This window comes from Mobula hypostoma, chromosome 8, assembly GCF_963921235.1.
Source record: "Mobula hypostoma chromosome 8, sMobHyp1.1, whole genome shotgun sequence".
Classification (NCBI taxonomy): domain Eukaryota; kingdom Metazoa; phylum Chordata; class Chondrichthyes; order Myliobatiformes; family Myliobatidae; genus Mobula; species Mobula hypostoma.
Window position 1 is genome coordinate 124,423,426 of NC_086104.1, and position 22,047 is coordinate 124,445,472.

Below are 22,047 nucleotides of genomic sequence, written 5' to 3' on the forward strand. Positions count from 1 at the left end.
CCGCCGCCGCGCGCGCTCCCGATTAAAGGGACCTGTTTCTGAGCGCGTGGGCTGCTCGTTCCCGCAGGCTCGGCGCGGAGCGGTGACGCCAGAGAGAGAGAGATGGGGCGGGAGGGGGCAAAGGGAAGTAGAGAGAGCGAGGGAGAAGAAGAGAAGGGGAGGGAGAGAGGGAGATAACGAACAAGCAAACCCAGGAACTATTACAAGAGTCAAATTAAGTCTGGAGAGTTTCATAACGAATGAGTTCACCACTGGTTCAGCCTTGTCCGAATGTATCCAGCGCTGCGTGTGTCACGGTAGGAACAGCACAACGATCGGCTGAAGGACAGCGAAGAATTCCTGGAACAACCACGGAATGAGGGGTTTCCGCTCCGAGGTTAGACTGGAGAGGTCAGCCGCTGTCAGTCAGCCCCAGCGATGCAGGTCCGATCCACACCTGCAGCCTCTATGTGTGTGGGTCACTCTCCTTGTGTATGTGTGTCTCCTTCCTCTCCGTCTGTGCCCCCCCCACCCCGTGTGTGTGTAGTCGGGTTGGGGGGGGTGGTGGTGGTGCTGACGGGGATGTATTGGAGAATAGAATGAGATGAACTTAAATGTGTGGCTGAGGATCAACACTCACTCGATGGGCCAAAGGGTCTTTTTTTGCGCAGTAATTCTCAGTGACAGCTGAAAGTTTGGTTAATATTGGTTAAGGAAGGTCATGGCAGATTTACACAGATTCCCATTATAAACCATCAGGGAGCACACAGTTACCACTCTGGAAAAGATACAAGAGGAGAATTCAGAAGTTTTCCCTAAGTACATCGACCCCCGATCACAGCTCGGAAGCAGACTCTTTGGCTCAACTGGTGCCTGAGATGACCAAGGTGCCTGCCTAAGCTCTTTCCATTTGCTATTTGGCCCATAACCTGCCCAAAACTTTCTAGTTCATGTATGTGTCCAAGTGTCTGTTCAACATTAACTCTACCACTTCCTCTGGAAGAATATTCTGTATACTATATACCCTCTGTGTAAAACAAGTTACCCTCAAGTTCCTATTTAACCTCTCACTTTAAACCCATACTTTCTAGTTCTTGACGCTGCAACTCGGGGGAAAAGTCTGAGAGCATTCACCCTGTCTACACCCTCTCCATCTCCTACACTCCAAGAAATAAAGTCTTAACCTACAAACCCAATCCCTCAAGTCCTGGCAATATCCTTGGAAATATTTTCTGCCTTCTTTCCAGTTTCATAATATATTTCCTATAGCAGGGTGACCAAAACTGAATACAATACAATACTCCAAAAGCAGTGCAACCCCACCATTGCTGCACCATGACTTCCCAACTTCTATACTCTGTCTGATGAAGGCTCGCATGTCAACCCGTGTACCTGTGTTCAGTAAATCATGCACTTTCACTCCTGGGTCCCTCCTGTTCTACAACACAGGGCCTACCATTTACTGTGAAAGTCCTACCTGGATTTGACTTTTCAAAATGCAACACCTTGACTTATTAAAATTAAACTCCATCTGACATTCTTCAGTCCCCTTACTCAGCTGATCAAGATCCCCTTGTGGTTTTGATATCGTTTTTCACTATACCACCTACGTTGGTGTCATCTGCAAACTTACGAACCATAGCATCTGCATTCTTATCCAAATCATTGATATAGATCACAGACAACAATGGGCCCAGCACTGACCCCTGAGGCACAACACCAGTCCAAGAAACAGCCTTCCACCATCATTCAGACGAGATAATTTGCGGATGCAGGAAATCCAAGCAACACACGCAAAATACTGGAGGAAATCAGCAGGCCAGGCATCTTCTATGGAAAAGAGTAAATCGTCCCAAAACACTGACTGTTTACTCTTTTCCATAAATGCTGCCTGACCTGCTGAGTTCCTCCAGCATTTTGTGTGTGTTCTGCCATCAAGCCAAATGTGCATTCAATTAGCCAGCTCTCCCTGGATTCCATATGTTCTAAACTTCCAGGACAGCCTGCCACGTAGAACCTTATCAAAGGTCTGACTGAAGTCCATATAAACCTCACCAGCTTTCTAGGTCACTTTATTAAAGATCTCAGTCATGTTCCTATAACATGATCTCCCACACACAAAGCCATGCTGACTACCCCTAATCAATCCATCTCTTTCCAGATGGATGTAAATCTTCTCCCTCAGAATCCTCTCCAGAAACTTTTCCACCACAGACATTAGACATGCTGGTGAATGAGGTGAGAAGGAGGCATTGGAACCATGAATCTCCTGCCTTCACTAGCTGGGAGGTGGAACATAAGAGTATGGGGACTTGGTACAAATTTCATGACACACTGCTGGAGTACTGTGTACAGTTCTAGTCACCACACTGTAGACAAGAGGCAGAGGTTTATGGAGGTTTTTCAGGACATTATCTGGGATAGAACATTTCAGTGATGAGGACAGACCTGAGAAGCTGGATCTGTTTTCCCTCGGGCTGAGGATGACAGAGGTGTACAGTTTCATCACTGTATTATAGGGAAGAAGTTATTAAGCTAGAAAGAATGAAGAAAATAATTTGAATTTTGCCTAGACTTGGGGACGAGCTACAAGGAGAGGTTGTATTCTTTAGTCTTTGAAAGGTAAGAGATTGAGCAGCAGTATATAAGAAGATGAAGCGCATGGACAGAATGAAAGCACGTAGTCAGTACAGATGAGTAGGGCTGAAGGGTCTATTTCCCTGATGAATCCACAAGTCCTTTTTCCCATCGCTATACTTGTCTGGTACACAGTGATTAGTGGGTTTGCAGCCACCGTTTTGTACCAGTCTCTGGGGAATTTCATTTAAATAAACTAATAAATCAGGTTCATTAAGGGTAACCTTGAAATTACTGAGCTGGGGTAAAAATCCAGGTGGCTTACTGTCCTGGTCCGACAATGTACAGCAGATGCTGCAGCCCAGAAAGCTCACAAATGCCTCTACTTCCTCAGGAGCCTAAAGAAACTCAGCATGTTCCCACTGACCCTCACCTATTTTTACTGGTGCACCACAGAAAGCATCCTGTCCAGATGCATCAGAGTTTGGTACGGCAACTGCTCTGTTCATGACCACAAGAAACTGCAGAGTTATGGACACAGCTCAGCACATCACAGAAGCCAGTCCCCCAGCCCTCTTTGGACTCTGTTTATATTTCTCATCTCCTCAGTAAAGCAACCAGAAGAATCAAAGACCCCACCAACTCAGGACATTCGCTCTTCTCCCCTTTCCCATCAGGCAGAATATACAAAAGCCTAAAGGCACATACCATCAGGCTCTACACCCGCTGTTATCAGACTCTTGAACAGACCTCTTTTATGAGTAGATCGACTCTTAATCTCACAGTCTACTTTGTTTTTGAATTCAAGAACCCTGAGGTAATGTTACAGCTATATGAGACCTTAGTTAGACCTCATTTGGAGTACTGTGTTCAGTCTGGTCAACTTACTACAGGAAAGATGTGGATACCATAGAGAGTGTGCAGAGGAGATTTACAAGGATGTTGCCTGGATTGGAGAACATGCCTTATGAGAATAGGTTGAGTAAACTTGGCCTTTTCATGGAGCAATAGAGGATGAGACCTGATAGAGGTGTATAAGTTGACGAGAGGCATTGATCATGTGGATAGCCAGAGGCTTTTTCCCAGGGCTGAAATGGTTAATATGAGGGGGCATAGTTTTAAGGTGCTTTGAAATAGGTACAACAGGGATGTCAGAGGTAAGTTTTCACAAAGAGAGTGGTGGTGTCATGGTCCGGTCCCTGCAGTCCGTATTCCGGTTCACGGTCCAGTCCATCGACCCTTGCTCCAGGTTTTCCTGTTTACGCTGCTTCTGTTCTTGTTTAGCTCTAACTGAGGCAGCTGATGCTCATTGGGGCTGGCTGCATAAATACTTCCAGAGACCAGGGTGTGGTTGCTGGATTGTTCTTGTTCTTACTCCTTGTATCCCTTGCTCTGCCTTCTGTTTCCTGGCCTGAAGCCTTGCCTTGTCTTGCCGGTAACTCTCACCTCACCTGAAGTTCTTGTCTCGCCTTGCATTGCCTGAAGCCTTGCCTTGTCTTGCTGGTAACTCTCGCCTCGTCTCACCTGCAGTCTTGTCCTGGAGCCACCCTGTACCTAGCTCCCTTCCTGTCCCTTGCCTCCGCCCAGGTAAGCCAGCCAGTCTTGCCGTTACCTGCGGTTGGTTCTGTCCCTTCCTGTCCCTTGCCTCTGTAGGGTGGTGATCCGCACCCTGCCCAGGAGAACTGCGCCCTGATCAGGAGGAGCCTGCCTGGCCTCAAGCCTGAAGACTCCAGCCTCTAGCCCGAAGACTCCAGCCTCCTGCCTAGCTTCTAGCCTGAAGACTCTAGCCTCTAGCCTGAAGACTCCAGCCTCCTCTCTAGCCTCTAACCTCTAGCTCCTGCCTCCTGCCAAGCCTCGCCTCTAGTCTCTAGCCTGAAGCCTCAAGTCTCCAGCCTCCTGCCAAGCTTTTCCTCTAGTCTCTAGCCTCCTGCCAAGCCTTGCCTCTAGTCTCTAGCCTCCTGCCTCCTGCCAAGCTTCGTCTCGTCTCTAGCCTCAAGCCTGAAGACTTCAGCCTCTAGCCTGAAGACTCCAGCCTCCTGCCTAGCTTCTAGCCTGAAGACTCTAGCCTCCTCTCTAGCCTCTAACCTCTAGCTCCTGCCTCCTGCCAAGCCTCGCCTCTAGTCTGTAGCCTGAAGCCTCAAGTCTCCAGCCTCCTGCCAAGCCTCACATCTAGTCTCTAGCCTCCTGCCAAGCCTCGCCTCTAGTCTCTAGCCTCCTGCCTCGCCTCACCTCAAGTCTCCTACCTCCTGCCAAGCCCTGCCTCAAGTCTCCTGCCAAGCCTCGCCTCAAGTCTCTAAGACTCCAGCCTCGTCCTTGCCTAGCTCTGGGGTCCGAGCCAGAGGCAAGACCCAGGTATTGGGTCCTTGTCCAGTCTCTGGCTCGGAGTCCAAGCCCGGGCTCCTAGCTCTTTTGTCCAGTTCTGTTCCAGGTTCCTGGTTTTCCTGTCCATGTCCTTGCCATCACCCTGTATCCTAGTCCTGTCCCTAGTACTTCAGTGTCTGTGTCTTGCACTTGGGTCCGTTCCCAGCCACCACCTTATGACAGGTGGGTGTGTAGAATGCACTGCCAGCACGGTGGTGGAGGTGGAAACTATAGGGTCTTTTAAGGGACTCTTAGACATGTACATGGAGCTTTGAAAAATAGAGGACAATGCGGTATGAAAATTCTAAGCAGTTTCTATGGTCAGTACAACATTGTGGACCAAAGGGTCTGTATTGTGCCGCAGATTTCTATGTTCTATGTTCTTATTGTCTACCTACATTGCATTTTCTCTGTAGCATAGTGGTTAGTGACAAAGGTTCAATTCTCACTGCTATCTGTAAGGATCTCCCTGTGACCATGTAGGCTTCCTCCGGGTGCTCAGTTTTCTTCTCACATTCCACAGACGTTCAGGTTCGCAGGAGATATGGGTGTAACTGGGCAGTGTGGGCTAGTTGGGCCAGAAGAGCCAGTTATGCTGTATCTCTAAAGTAATAAATAAATTCTTCTTCTATCTCAATGCACAGTGTAATGATCTGGTCGATATGAACATTACACAAGACAAGCTTTTCACTGTATCGGTTCATGTGATAATAGTAAATCAATTCCAATTGGTATGTGTGGCTGCAGACACATCAATATGTTGACTCTTAACCTGCCTCCTCAGATCCAGAGAGAATGAATTCCAAGTTCTGGAAATGTCCATTGCAGATACTTCCAGTGAGCATCGACATAAATTCAGACATCTTGTTCTTCACCAAACCAGCCTCCCCTCCATGGCCTGCCTGTACTTCCTGCCACTTCAGGAAAGCAGCCAGCATAATCAAAAATACTTCACGGTCTGGACATTCTCCCTTCTCCAGCCCTCAACCCCATGGGGCAGAAGATACATGTGACAAATAAAGCTAATTTTTAAAGGGGCAGTTCTACCCCATTGTTATAAGAACAATGATCTGTCCCCGAGTACGATAATATGGCCTCCTGACATTTTAGTTTAACTCTTTATGGCCTGGAACTTCATTGCTTACCTGCACTGCACTTTCTCTGTAACTAGCACTTTATTCTGCAGTCTGTCATTGTTATTCCCCTGTGTTATCTCAAATACTGGTGTGATGGACTGATCTATATGGAGGACATGCAAAACAAAGCTTTACTCCTTACCTTGTATTATTGTACATGTGACAATAATAAAATCAATTTATCAGTTAATCCTTGCGACTGCAGTAGTGATAAGAGATTCCATAGTTAAAGGGATAAAGACGAGATTCTGTGGATATGAGGGACACCCGGATGGCACATTGCCTCTCAGGTGCCACGGTCAGGGATGTCTCAGATTGAGTCTACAACATTCTGAAGGGGCAGGGTGAGTAGCCTTTAGTCTTGGTATATATTGGCACCAATGACATAGGTAGGAAAGATGAGGAGGTCCTGAAGAGAGATTTTAGGGAGCTAGTAGACAGCTGAAAAGCAGGACTGCCATGGTAGTAATCTTTGGATTGCTGCCTGTGCCACACACTAGTGAAGATAAGATTAGGAGCATTTGGCAGATGCATGGCTGAGGAACTGGTGCAGGGGGTAGGGGTTCAGATTTCTGGATCATTGGGATCTCTTCTGGGGAAGGTATGACCTGTACAAAAGGGACAGGTTACACCTGATCCCGAGGGGGACCAATATCATTTGCAGTCAGGTTGGCTAGAGCTGTCTGGGATGGGTTTAAGCTAATTTGGCAGGGGTGGGGTGGGTACTGGAGAGATAGGGCCAAGGATGGGGCAGTCAGTTTACAAACAGAGCCAGTGTGTAGTGAGAATCCTAGCAAGGACAGGTTGATGATAGGGAAAAATGCAGTCAACTGGATGAGTTGCAATGTAAAGGAGGAATAAAATTGAAAAAAAGGTGATGAATACAGGAATGAAGGTGTTATAATTGAATGCAAGGAGTATATGGAATAAGGTAGATGAACTTGCAGCTCAGTTACAGATTGTCAGGTATGATGTTGTGGGCATCATTGAGTCGTGGCTGAAAGATTATAGCTTGGAGCTTAATGTCCAAGGATACAGATGGGTATCGAAAGGACAGGCAGGTTGGCAGAAGGGGTGAGGTGGCTCTGTTGGCAAAAAATGAAATCAAGTCCTTAGTAAGAGGTGCCAAAGGATCATAAGATGTAGAATCCTTGAGGGTAGAGCTAAGGAATTGCAAGGGTAAAAAAACCCCGATGGGAGTATTATACAGGCTTCCAAACAGTAGCAAAGATGTGGGCTACAAATTACAACAGGAGAAGGAAAAGGCATATCAAAAGGGCAATGTTACTGTAGTTATGGGGGATTTCAATATGCAGATAGATTGGGAAAATTAGGTTGGTGTTGGATCCCACGAAGGGGAATTTGCAGAATGTTTATAAGATGGTTGAACCCACTTGAGGATCAGCTATTCTGGATTAGGTATTATGCAATGAACCGGAAATGATTACAGAGCTTAAGGTAAAGGAACCTTCTGGGGACAGTGATCATAATACGATAGAATTCACCCTGCAATTTGAGAGGGAAAAACTAAAGTCAGATGTATCAGTATTGCAGTGGAGTAAAGATAATTACAGAAGCATGAGAGAGGAGCCGGCCAAAGTTAATTGGAAGGGGACACCGGCAGGGATGAGGGCAGAGCAATAATGACTGCAGTTTCTGGAAGAAACTCAGAAGGTGCAGGATAGATACATCCCAAAGAAGAAGATGTATTATAAAGTCAGAATGACAAAACTGTGGCTGACATGGCAAGTCAAAGTCAATATAAAAAGTAGTGGGGAAAACCAACAGAAGGCACCTAAAAAGTTATAGAGGGAAAAGATGGAATACGAAGTTAAGCAAGACAATACTATTAAAGAGGATGCCAGAAATTTCTTCAGATACATAAAGAGTAAAAGAGAGGCAAGAATAGATATTGAGCCGTTGGTAAATGATGCTGGAGAGGTAGTGGGTAGGAAATGGGAGACGAGCTGAATAAGTATTTTTCATCAATCTTCACTGTGGAAGACAGTATGCTGGAAACAGTATGTTGGAAGTTTGAGAGTGTCAGGGACACAAGTCAGTGAAGTTGCCCTTCCTAGGTGGATAGGAAACTGAAAGATTTGAAGCTAGATAAATTACCTGGACCAGATGATCTACACCCCAGGGTTCTAAAGAGGTGACTGACGAGACTGTGGGGATTAGTAATGATCTTTCAAGAATCAATATGTTCTGCCATCATTGTGGAGGAGTGGGAAATTGCAAATGTCACGCCAGTCTTCTAGAAGGGAAAGAAGCAGAAGAAAGGAAACTATACGGCAGTCAGTCTGACCTCGGTGGTTGGGAAGATGTTGGTATCAATTGTTTAGGATGTGATTTTGGGGTATGATAAAATGAAACCCCGAAAAAATTATAAAATAGACTGAAGTTGGCATGGTTTCCTTAAGGGAAAATCTTGCCTGACAAATCTATTGGAATTCTTTCAAGAAATAACAAGCAGGTGGATGTTGTGTACTTGGATTTTCAGAAGGCCTTTGACAAGGTGCTGCACACGAGGCAGCTTAACATGCTAGGAAAGATACTAGCATGGCTGGAGCATTGACTGATTGGTAGGAGGCAAAGAATGGGAATAAAGGCACAGCCTTTTTTGGTTGGCTGCCAGTGACTAGTGGTGTTCCACAGGGGTCTGTGTTGGGACCACTTCTTTTTACGTTTATATGTCAATGATTTGGATGATGGAATTGGTAGTTTTGTGGCCAGGTTTGTGGACGATATGAGCACAGGTGGAGCGATGGGGAAGCAGGGAGGCTGCAGAAGGACTTAGAGTGATTAGGAAAATGGACAAAGAACTAGCAGATGAAATACAGTGTTGGGAAGTGTATGGCCATGCACCTTGGTTGTAGAAATAAAAGCACAGATTATTTTCTAAATAGAGAAAAACTTCAAAAATCCGAGCTGCAAAAGGATTTGGGAGTCCTTGTTTAGGATTCCTTAAAGGTCGATTTGTAGGTTGAGTCAGTGGTGAAGAAAGCAAATGCAATGTTAGCATTCATTTCAAGAGGACTAGAATGTAAAAGCAAGGACACCTGATAAGGCCTCACTTGGAGTATTGTGAGTAGTTTTGGGCCGCTTATTTAAGAAAGAATGTGCTGACATTGGAGAAGGTTCAGAGGAGATTCACGAAAACGGTTTCGTGAATGGAAGACCAGCTGATGGCTCTGGACCTGTACTCACCGGAATTCAGATAAATTGGAGGGGGGGGGGGATTCTCTATTGAATGGCCTTGATAGAAAGGCGTGGAGAGAATATTTTCTATGCTAGAGGATTCTAGGACCGGAGGCCACAACCTCAGAATAGAGGAACGTTCCTTTAGGACGGAGAGGAGGAGGAATTTTTTTTTTTTACCCAGAGTGGTGAATCTGTGGATTTCGTTGCCATAGGCGCTGTGGAGGCAACGCCATTCGGTGTACTTAGGGCGGAGGCTGAGAGATTTTTAAAACACGTGGAAATCTGCAGATGCTGGAAATCCAAGGCGAAACACACAAAATGCTGGAGGAAATCAGCAGATCAGGCAGCATCTACGGAAATGGATAAACAATGGACATTTTGGGCAGAGACTTGAATCGATAGACTCTTGAGAAGTCAGGCATGAAGGGTTACGGAGAGAAAGCAAGAGATTGGGGCTGAGAGGGAAATGGATCCCCCATAATGAAATAGCAGAGCATACTCGATAGGCCAAATGGCCTAATTCTGCTCTATACCTTATGGTCTTATAGCCAACTTGTGTCTAGTGTCCAGTCTGAATTTCTGACGTCTGTAATTTCGACCTGCAGTTTCAATTATTCTGAGAACACTATTCGAGGTTCCAGCAGTATCCTCTCGATCAAGGATATTTCCTTTTGCCAATGGCTCTTTCAGAAGGGCCAAGTTTTAAAACGAGCCCCGGAAAAAATTCAAATAACCCCTGACATTTTTCCAAAGCCTCTCCCTCTGGAATGAACGCTGCTGGCCTCCTTCATCTCAACCCCCGTAACCGACGCATCGGGAAGCGCAGATCCGACTGCCCCAGACTCTCAGCAGGGAATTTCTTCTCGGAGGAGCAACTTTATCCTTACCCAGACACCACACACATTAACCGACACTGAAACAGTCGATTATCGCACGTCACACAAACTGAGGTGACATTTTTCAGTTTAGCCCAGTGCCAACTCTCCTCCTGAGCCAGTGCTGGACCTGCTCGTGCACCCTTTCTCATCCTCGCCCGCCATCCATTCATTCGAAATCTTGATCCATTTAATCTATCCCTTTACTCCTCATGCCTTCCCTCCTTCCCCTACCGTTTTGATGTACAAATGTTCAACCTACAACCACAGCTTTTCACTGGCCTGTTTCCACGCCCCCGGCCCGTTTTCCCACCTTCTGGGGTGTTCACCTGGGAGGAGGCAGTGAGCTGATGATGAAGCGAGAATCTCTGAGGTAGTTATTTTTTTTAATTTTAAGGGGGTGGGATTCTCCTTTCGCCGCCGGGTCCCCGAGCGCGCAGCCCCAGTTCTCAATGGATAACCCGCTCCCTCCACTCTAAGATTCCTAGGAGCCAGATGCAAAGGCGGTCGAATTCCTCCGCCGAGCTCCCGAGGTTTTCCCTCTTCCCGCCCCGCGAAACCTCGCCCCACCCTCCACCCCGTTACGGATTGGGAGGGAGCGCCCGATTCGGAATGTGGTGTTGGGCGGGAGACGTTTCCCTGCCCAGCGGAGATCGACCGGGGGTCTCAGCGTCATCAGAGATAGGAGACCCGATCCGCTTTATCCTGCCGGTGCAATGGGCGGGAGAGGGGAGTTGGTGGGATATCCCTATACCGAGGTCTGGGTATCCCGGGTCTCAGGTGCGCAGGGGATGCCAGTAAACTCAGACCATCGTTGAGTATGGGAGGGAGCACCCGGGGGAACTCATGTGTTCGTAGGGAGAACATGCAAACTCCACACCACACACAAGGTGGAGGTGGGAGAGGAGACACATACATCAACAGGGAGAGGCTTCAGGCAGCACAGAATGTTCAAAGTCAGAAGTATTACAAACAAAATTGTTTCAACTTTATACAAGTCCCCAATAATCAGTATGCAACGCCAATGCTCACAGACACATAGACAAGAACTCCACAGATAAACACGTGCGGAAGTTCATGCCCCCCCAGACGAACTCACACGTAAAAAAAGCAGCGTGAGTGTCAGATCCCTACATTCACAGAGTGACGTTCGCAGACATCAGGAGAAACGCTGAATCAGGCGTCTACTGGAACCCATACAGCATGAAAGTGAGCTCCGGGGGGGGGGGGGGGACGACGTGAAAACAAACCATGCCTAGAAGAGGATACCTCCATACTGTGTGTGTGTGAGAGAGAGAGAGAGATAGTGAGTGTGTGTGTGTGTGTGTGTGCGCGAAAGAGAGAGAGAGAGAGACCGACCGACCTAACTGTTGCTCGTGAACAGAGAAACACCCACGTGGAATCGAGCGTTCAAAAGCAAGTAGACTCGATGGGCTGAATGGCCTAATTCTGCTCCCATCTCTTATGATCTTAAAACACAATTACGTACACGGGCTTACACACACACAATGAAACACTGGCACACAGAACCGCAATGAAGTGCAGGCAAACATGAACTCAGTAAAACGCCGATATGCACAGACAAACACAGACTGAAGTACAGACAGGCTCGCAAACAGACAAACACAGACTCGGTCAAATGACAAGAGATTCACAGGTGCAAATACAGTCGCACACAAGCGAGTGCACTCAGTTAAATGCGGAGCCAGACAGAAACAGACAAACGCTTACTCGCACGTGTCCACCCAAACAGAACCACAGACTGACACACACATACAGACCATTAGACAGAGGTGTGAAGCCCAAACGCAGCAGGATGGGCGTACACAGACGAACCGCCACAGCTACATTCACAGACACACAGAACCACGGACTTGTATCCGATAGCAGCGGCCCGCGTTAGTCCGGGGTTAACCGCATGCCCACTCCCTTTCCCCCCGTCTCAGGTAGGGAGGTCAAGCAGGGACTCAATGAATTAGTGTGTCACTGCCCCGCTGTAGAGCGCAGGGAAGGGTCTGGTACTTTGGACCGAGCGCATTTCCAGCACGCTCCCAACCCCATCCCACTTTATTCAGGAACCGAGCAACACAGTCCCGAGTTAGGGTCTCAACCCGAAACGTCGCCTATCCATGTTCCCTCCACAGACGCTGCCTGGCCCGCAGAGGTAATGCAGGACTGTGTGTGTGTGTGTGTATATGTATCGGTGTTGCTCCAGATTTCCTGCATTCACAGTCTCTCTCCAGTGTCTCAGAAGAATTCGACAGCGATTCACGAACAGGAGCGCCCAGCGGCCGGAGCTCGGGAGAGGTCGAAACCCGCCTCCGTGCGAGCATTGGCACCCCGGGACGCGAGGCGCATCTCCGTCTCTCGGCTGTTCACAGTCGCCTGCACCTGGGGGTAGGGTCCACGCTGATGAGCCGAAGGGGAAGGGTTATCTATCTTCCAAAGCCCCATCTCTCAGTCGATCGGCTTCGTGACCTGGGGGTCGGCTTTGGTCCTGCAAGACCTCGCGTATCTTCTCCACGCAGAGTCGGGAGGCGTCCCTGGTTTCCCGGCAGAGCGGGGCCAGACTGAGGAAACCGTGTGGCAGGTCATCTATTACTCGCAGGGACACCGGCTGCCCCACCGCCCGCAGCCGCCGGGCGAACATCACCGCGTCATCCAGCATCGGGTCCAGTGCACAGGCCTAGGGGCGGAGAGGGGAGAGAGGTGGGGTGGAAGGAGTGGAGTGAGGGGTAAGGGGGTAGGTAGAGGAAGTGCGAGTGGGGCGGGAAGAGGGAGTTTGGGAAGGGAGGGGGAGTTGGGGAGAAAGGTTGGGGGGATGGGGAGGTGAGAGGGGTGATGAGGAAAGGGGAGGGAGTGATTGGGGGTAAATGGGAAGGAGGGGAAGAAGATGGAGTGTGGAGGGGCAGGGATGTGAGGAAGATAGATTGAGAATAGGAGGGGCAGAGGAAGGTGGGGGACAGAAGAGGGTGGATGAGAGAATGATCAGTGCTGAAACTTGAGAGTCAAGAAATAACACAGCATGGATACAGACCCTTCCCATCCAGTCCATGCTGACCACAATGCCTTTCCAATCCCTCAGTCTAAGCCCTTACTCCTCCATGTACCTATCCAAATACTTCTTAAATGATACAAATGTACCTGCCTCAACCATTTCCTCTGGCAGCACGTTCCATCCTCAGGGTGAAAAATATGCCCCTCACGTCCCTTTTAAATCTTTCCCCTCTCATCCTAAACTTGCACCCCAAGCTTTGCATTTACCTACCCAAGGGAAAGAAATGTTACTTGCCACCTCTCATAATTGTAAACATTTCTACCAGGTCGCCGAGCCTCTCTGTGCAACCTAGGGCCTGTAGTCCTGGCAACATCCCCGTAAATCTTTTCTGCATTCTTTCCAGTTTAACTGGGTAACCAAACCTTCACACAGAGCTCCAAGAGGCAGTCTCACCAATGACTTATGTTCCAACTCCTCCACTCAGTGCCCTGACAGGTAAATGTCCTAATGTCCCACCTGTTACCCAATGTAACATTTACTTCATTCTCCTTTACACTTGTGTACTGGGAACGACATCAGACGATCTTCAATCCTGAATCTATACTCAACTCCCCAGGCTAAATCCCACAAAAAGATGTATGTTGTGATAACTATTACCACTCCTGGAGAGGGTGTTGAAAAAGCTCATCAGGATGCTGCCTGGATTGGAGGGCATGTGCTGTAAGGTGAGGATGGACAGATTTGAGTTGTTTTCTCTGAAGCGGTGGAGACTGCGGGGAGACCTGATCGAAGTTTATAAATTTATGAGAGGCATCGATAGAGTGAACAGCAGTCTTTTAGGCAGTCCAGCCGCTGACTGTAGGGAGTTTGTACGTTCTCCCAGTGACTGCATGGGTTTCCTCTGGGTGCTCTGGTTTCCTCCCACAGTCCAGTTGGCAGATTAATTGGCCATTATAAATTTTCCTGTGATTAGGCGAGGGTTAAATCGGGGGATTGCTGGGTGGTGTGCCTCGAAGGGCCGGGGGGACCTGTTCTGTGCTGTATCTCAATAAAAAAGATGTCAAATGCTAACATGCTAAGAGAAGGAAAACTGAAAGGTAAGCTTTTTTTTTTAAACTCAAGAGTGGTGGGTGCCTGGAATGCACTGTCAACGGTGGTGGTGGTAGATATGATATTGGCATTTAAGAGACTCTTAGAGAGACAATGGAGGGATAAGGAGGCAGAAGTGAATTGGTTTTATTTGGCATCATGTTTGGCACAGACACAGTGGGCCAAAGGGCTCGTTTCTGAGCTGTATGTCCTGTGTTGTCATATAATACTCGAGGTGTCTCTGTGTAACTGTGACTATGTACCTGTGACTGTACGACACTGTTTCTCTGTAATTCTGTGTCCTTCTGACTGTTGTTCTGTCCCTGTGACTGTAACTTACTTATTTAATGAGATACAGCACAGAATACGCTCTTCTGGCCCTTCGAGCTGCGCCGCCCAGCAATTTAACACTACCATAATCACAGGAAAATTTATAATGCCCAGTTAACCTACCAACTGGTATGTCTTTGCACAGTGGGAGGAAACCCATTAACTTCACGGTGTGGACATAAAGAGACTCCTGACATGATGTTGGAATTGAATTCCAAACTCGGACGCTCAGAACTGTAATATCATCATGCTAACTGCTTTGCTACTGTAACACTGTGTAGCTGTGACTGTAACAGTGTATTGCTGTGACACTGTTTTCCTATGACTCTGTATTGTGTCCTTGTAACTGTAATAATTGTGACACTGTATCCCTGTGAGTCTGTAACGCTGTGTCATTGTGATACTGTATCCCTTTGAGTCTGCAACACTATGTCATTGTGACACTGACAGTGTATCCCCGTGAGTCTGTAACACTGTCTCGTTGTGACACTGTATCCCTGTGAGTCTGTAACACTGTCTTTGTGACATTGTATCCCTATGAGTCTGTAACACTGTCTTTGTGACACTGTATCCCTGTGAGTCTGTAACACTGTATCATTGTGACACTGTATCCCTGTGAGTCTGTAACACTGTGTCATTGTGACACTGTATCCCTGTGAGTGTGTAACACTTTGTGACACTGTATCCCTGAGTCTGTAACACTGTGTCATTGTGACACTGTATCCCTGTGAGTCTGTAACACTTTGTGACACTGTATCCCTGTGAGTCTGTAACACTGTCATTGTGATACTGTATCCCTGAGTCTGTAGGTGTCATTGTGACACTGTATCCCTGTGACTCTGTAAAGCTGTCATTGTGACACTGCATCCGTGAGTCTGTAACGCTGTCATTGTGACACTGTATCCCTGTGAGCCTGTAACGCTGTCATTGTGACACTGTATCCCTGTGAGTCTGTAACACTGTGTCATTGTGACACTGTATCCCTGTGACTCTGTAAAGCTGTCTTTGTGACACTGTATCCCTGTGAGTCTGTAACACTGTGTCATTGTGAGACTGTATCCCTGTGAGTCTGTAACACTGTCTTTGTGAGACTGTATCCCTGTGAGTCTGTAATGCTGTCATTGTGATACTGTATCCCTGTGAGTCTGTAACAGTGTCATTGTGACACTGTATCCCTGTGACTCTGTAAAGCTGTCATTGTGACACTGCATCCGTGAGTCTGTAACGCTGTCATTGTGACACTGTATCCCCGTGAGTCTGTAACGCTGTCATTGTGACACTGTATCCCTGAGTCTGTAAGTGTCATTGTGACACTGTATCCCTGTGAGACTGTAACGCTGTCTCGTTGTGACACTGTATTCCTGTGAGTCTGTAACGCTGTCTCATTGTGACATTGTATCCCTGTGAGTCTGTAATGCTGTCTCATTGTGACACTATATCCCTGTGAGTCTGTAATGCTGTCTCATTGTGACACTGCATCCCTGTGAGTCTGTGTCATTGTGACACTGTATCCCTGTGAGACTGTAACGCTGTCTCGTTGTGACACTGTATTCCTGTGAGTCTGTAACGCTGTCTCATTGTGACACTATATCCCTGTGAGTCTGTAATGCTGTCTCATTGTGACACTGCATCCCTGTGAGTCTGTGTCATTGTGACACTGTATCCCTGTGAGACTGTAACGCTGTCTCGTTGTGACACTGTATTCCTGTGAGTCTGTAACGCTGTCTCATTGTGACATTGTATCCCTGTGAGTCTGTAATGCTGTCTCATTGTGACACTATATCCCTGTGAGTCTGTAATGCTGTCTCATTGTGACACTGCATCCCTGTGAGTCTGTAATGCTGTCTCATTGTGACATTGTATCCCTGTGAGTCTGTAAGTGTCATTGTGACACTGTATCCCTGAGACTGTAACGCTGTCTCGTTGTGACACTGTATCCTTGTGAGTCTGTAATGCTGTCTCATTGTGACACTGTATTCCTGTGAGTCTGTAACAGTGTCATTGTGACACTGTATCCCTGTGAGTCTGTAACAGTGTCATTGTGACACTGTATCCCTGAGAGTCTGTACTGCTGTCTCATTGTGACACTGTATCCCTGAGACTGTAACGCTGTCTCGTTGTGACACTGTATCCGAGTCTGTAATGCTGTCTCATTGTGACACTGTATTCCTGTGAGTCTGTAACAGTGTCATTGTGACACTGCATCCCTGTGAGTCTGTAACGCTGTCATTGTGACACTGTATCCCTGTGAGTCTGTAATGCTGTCTCATTGTGACACTGTATCCCTGTGAGTCCGTAATGCTGTCTCGTTGTGACACTGTATCCTGAGTCTGTAACACTGTCATTGTGACACTGCATCCCTGTGAGTCTGTAACGCCGTCTTTGTGACACTGTATCCCTGAGTCTGTAATGCTGTCTCATTGTGACACTGTATCTCTGTGAGTCTGTAAGTGTCATTGTGACACTGTATCCCTGTGAGTCTGTAATGCTGTCTCGTTGTGACACTGTATCTCTGAGTCTGTAATGCTGTCTCATTGTGACACAGTATCCCTGTGGGTCTGTAATGCTGTCTCATTGTGACACTGTATTCCTGTGAGTCTGTAACGCTGTCTCATTGTGGCACTGTATTCCTGTGAGTCTGTAATGCTGTCTCGTTGTGACACTGTATCTCTGTGAGTCTGTAATGCTGTCTCATTGTGACACAGTATCCCTGTGGGTCTGTAATGCTGTCTCATTGTGACACTGTATTCCTGTGAGTCTGTAACACTGTCTCATTGTGACACTGTATCCCGGTGAGTCTGTAATGCTGTCATTGTGACACTGTATCCCTGTGAGTCTGTAACGCTGTTTCGTTGTGACACTGTATCCCTGTGAGTCTGTAAGTGTCATTGTGACACTGTATCCCTGTGAGACTGTAATGCCGTCTCGTTGTGACACTGTATCCCTGTGAGTCTGTACTGCTGTCTCATTGTGACACTGTATCCCTGTGAGTCTGTAATGCTGTCTCATTGTGACACTGTATCCCTGTGAGTCTGTAATGCTGTCATTGTGACACTGTATCCCTGTGAGTCTGTACTGCTGTCTCGTTGTGACACTGTATTCCTGTGAGTCTGTAATGCTGTCTCGTTGTGACACTGTATCCTTGTGAGTCTGTACTGCTGTCTCATTGTGACACTGTATCCCTGAGAGTCTGTAACGCTGTCTCGTTGTGACACTGCATCCCTGTGAGTCATTCTGAAATTGTCCCTGTGACTGTAACACTTTGTTGTCACTGTGTCACTCACCACGAGGTGTACAGGTGGCAGTCCCTTCAACATGTGGTCAGGGGCCAGCAGAGGGGACATGAAGGGGTTGCTCTCAATGGCAGACGTACGCAATTCAATGTTCCCTGAGCCACTGCGTAGAGGCTGGAAGCCCTTGGGGAACTTGGATGCCCCGGTGGTCCACTCCTCCTCCTCGTCCTCGGCACCCAGCTTGAGGTCTGGCCCTGCCCCACTGCTCCCGTCGACCACTCCGGCCGCCAGCTCCCCCTCGCTGGAGGAGGGGCTGGACTCCTCCTCGCAGGTCCTGCTCATCACGTAGTCATGCTGGGAGTCCAGCAGGGAGCCACTGGTGCACGGTCTGCTGAGTGCAGCCTCCGAGCAGCTCTTCCTCAGAGCGTCTGTTGGGGGTGGGGTGCAGAGAAAGATTGTCAGGGTAGAAGAGGGAGATGGGGGAGGGTAGTTGCAAGAACAAGACAAATACCTCAGTTACAGCATGAATCGTGGATGTATTAACCCCGCTCCCTTTCCCTCAACCACGGGCCCAGAGGTAGGTGGGGGGGGGGCAAGGAACAGGCTCCGTTCCCGCGGAATAATCCCCTCCCTCTGCCCTGCAGCCAAAACGCGATGTGTGAGGGGACGGTGGAGGGGGTAGACCCAGCAGTCAGACTGCACACAGCAGGATCCTGCAAGCTGGTATTTTAGCAAGGTCTGGAAGGGCAGAGATCTCTGGTGGGATATTGACGATGAAATTCTCAGAGGCACAGCTAGGAAGCTACCTCTTTTCTCACTGATAAATCATGGGCTTGCCAATTCCTTCCACGCAGCACGTCTTCAATGTGTGATGGTCAAGAAGGCTACACAGCACAGGATCAGACCTTTTGCACCATCATGTTGCATCAAACTAATTAAAATAGTACTTAAACAAGTAACTAATCTTTACACAGTGTCCACATCCCTCTATTCTCTGCACATTCATGTACCTATCTAAGAAGCTCTTAAGACACCTCTATCGTATCTGCCTCCACCCCACCCCTAACGGCACATTCCGGGCAACCACCACTCTCTGTGTTAAGAAAAAACTCTTGCTCCACAAATCTCTTTTGAACTTGCCCCCCTCAGCTTAAACACATGTCCTCTGGTACTTAACATTTCAATCCGGGGAAAAAGAGATACCAGCTGTCTACTGTGTCTATGCCTTTCATAAACTTACAGTTCTCCTCTCAGCCTCTGTCACCATAAGACCATAAGATAAAGCAGCAGAATTAGGCCATTTGGCCCATCGAGCCTGCTCCTTCATTTCATTATTGCTGGTCCATTTTACCTCTCTGTCCCAATTTCCTGCCTTCTCCCCGTATCCTTTCATACCCTGACGAAATGAAGAATCTATCAACTTCTACCTCAAACATTCACAAAGGCTTGGCCTCCACAGCTGCCCATGGCAATGAATTCCACAGATTCACCACTCTGGTTAAAGAAATCCCTCATTTCCATTCTAAATGGACACCTCTCCATTTCTCTGATCCTACACTCTCCCGCCATAGGAAACATCCTCCCTACATCTACTCAATCAAGACCTTTTACCATTCCACACGTTTCAATGAGGTCACCCCTCATTCTTCTGAATTCCAGTGAATACAGGTCTAGAGCCATCAAATGCTCTTTATATTCCCACTTTATTCCCATTCTTTGCCTCCTGCCAATCAGCCACTGCTTTATCCATGCTAGTATCTTTCCCACAATTCAATGGGCTGTTAACTGTTAAGCAGCCTCATGTGTAGCACCTTGTCAAAGGCCTTCTGAAAATCCAAGTACACAACATCAACTGATCCTCTTTTGTCTATGTCTATATTACCTATCATTTTTTCAAAGAATTCCAATATATTTGTCAGGCAAGATTTCCCCAAGATTTTCCCTTGAGGAAACCATGCTGACTACGACCTATTGTATCATGTACCTCCAAGTACCCTGAGACCACATCTTCCTAATCACTGGGGTCAGACTAACTGGCCTATAATTTCCTATCTTCTGCCTCTCAACCTTTTTGAAGACTGGGGTGACATTTGCAATTTTCCAGTCTTCCAGAACCATTCAAGAATCTAGTGATTCTTAAAACATCATTATTAATGTGTCTGCAATCTCTTCAGCCAGCCCTTTAGAACCCCAGGCTGTACACCATCTGGTCCTGGTGATTTATCTACCTTCAGACCTTTCAGTTTCCCAAGAACTTTAATGGCAAATTCACACATTTCTGACCCATGACACTCTGGGACTTTCTAATGATTTGATTTCACTTTTTACCAAAAGAGCCACGACACCCCCTCTGGCTGTCCTTTTGATATAATGTGTATCCTTGGATGCTAATCTCTCAGCTATAATCTTCCTTCAGGCATGATTCAGTGATGCCTACAACATCATACATCACAATCTGTAGCTGCGCTACAAGTTCATCTACCTTATTCCGTATACTGTGCGCATTCAAATATAACACCTTCAGTCCTGTATTCAGCATTTTAGCTTTTGTCTCGCTTTTACATTGCAACTCATCTGTTGACTGCAATTTTGCTCTGTCATCAGCCTCTCCTTGCTAGAAGTCTCATACAGATTGTCTTTGTTTGTAAACCAACTACCCCATCCTCAGCACTATCACCCCGGTTCCCATACCCTGCCAAATTAGTTTAAACCCTCCTGGAGAACCCTAGCAAACCTGCCCACAAGGATACTGGACCCCCTTGAGTTTTGCTGTAAGCTGTCCCTTCTGTACAGATTGTTCCTTCCCTTTGTATCCAGGATAATGGACTACCTGACTGGCAGACCATAGTATGAGTGGCTTCAGAGCTGTGTGGCAGACATGGCTAGAAGGAGCACTGGGGCCCCTCAGGGGACTGTAGAGGCTTCCTTCCCGTTCACCCTGTATACCTCGGACTTTAGATACAACACAGAGTCATGTCATCTGCAGAAATTCTCTGATGACTCAGCAATAGTTGGGTGCATAAAGGGAGGACGGGAGGATGAATACAGGGCTCTGGTGGAGGACTTTGTCAAATGGTGCAAGCTGAATCATCTGCAGCTCAACATCAGTAAGAGAAAGGAGATGGTGATGGACTTTAGGAAGTCTAAGCCTGCATTGCTCCTTGTTACTATTGATGGTGAGGATGTGGATGGGGTAAGTACCTGGGGGTGCATCTGGATGACAGATTTGAGTGGAACACCAACACAGAGGCTGTGTACAAGAAGGGCCAGAGTCGCCTCTACTTCCTGAGGAGACTGAGGTCCTTCGTGGTATGCAGGCCTTTCCTTTCCAGACTGTTCTACCAGTCTGTTGTCACCAGTACTATCTTCTATGCGGTGGTGTGCTGGGACAAAGACATCAACACGGGTGATGCCAATAGGCTCAATTTACTGTTTAGAAAGGCTGGCTCTGTTATAGGAGTCAAACTGGACACACTGGAGGCCGTAGTAGAGCGAAAGACCCTATGGAAAATCCTTGCAATTCTGGACACCCTGTGCATGCCAACCTGGCTGAACAGAGGAGCACTTTTAGTAACAGACTAAGACAATTGCGTTGCTCCAAAGAGCGCTATGTGAAATCCTTCTTATCTCAGCCATTAGGCTCTATAATGAGTCAACCTATAGCCGGGGAAGTGATGACCTGCTCCTGTTAGACTGTTGTGGTATCTTTTTTTAATTCTTTCTACCTGTCTTTAATATTTATATCTGTGCATTTGTAATGCTACTGTGTCACTGTAATTTCCTTTGGGATCAATAAAGTAGTTATCTATCTTCCCCAGAAGAAATCCCAATGATCCATAAATCTGAACCCCTGACCCCTGCACCACTTCTACAGCCACATTCACCTGCCAAACCATCTTACCCTCACTGGCATGTGGTACAGGCAGCAATCCAGAGATTACTACCCTGGAGGTCCTGTCCTTCAGCTTTCTACCCAACTCCCTAAAATTTCTCTTCAGGATCTCCTCACCTTGTCTACCTGTGTCACTGGTGCAAATATGCACTTCTGGCTACTCCCCGTCACCCTGGAGACATCACTGATCCTGGCACCAATGAGGCAATGTACCGCCCGGATGTCCCTATTGCGTCCACAGAATCTTGTCTCTGTTCCTCTGACTATGGAATCTCCTATCCACACTGCATTCCTCCACACCTCTCTGCTCTTCTGAGCCACGGCACCAGTCTCAAGTGCCAGAGACCCATCACTGTGGCTTCCCCCAGTAGGT

The 22,047-nt window shown here is 47.5% G+C and overlaps 1 protein-coding gene across 4 annotated transcripts in view; it reads right to left on the reverse strand.

Moving 5' to 3' along the window:
* Positions 1-10,289: 10,289 nt before the first annotated feature.
* lipeb (lipase, hormone-sensitive b) overlaps positions 10,290-22,047 on the reverse strand; it is an 88,591-nt gene continuing 76,833 nt past the window's right edge. For 2 of the 4 annotated variants that reach the window (XM_063056718.1, XM_063056719.1), the window contains 2 exons: positions 17,834-18,210; positions 10,290-12,818 (listed from right to left, as the gene is read on the reverse strand). In XM_063056718.1, coding sequence (XP_062912788.1) covers positions 12,564-12,818; positions 17,834-18,210 — 632 coding nt within the window. In that variant the 3' untranslated portion in view covers positions 10,290-12,563. The remainder of the gene's footprint in view (positions 12,819-17,833; positions 18,211-22,047) is intronic. The other 2 variants (XM_063056722.1, XM_063056720.1) reach the window with 2 other exon arrangements.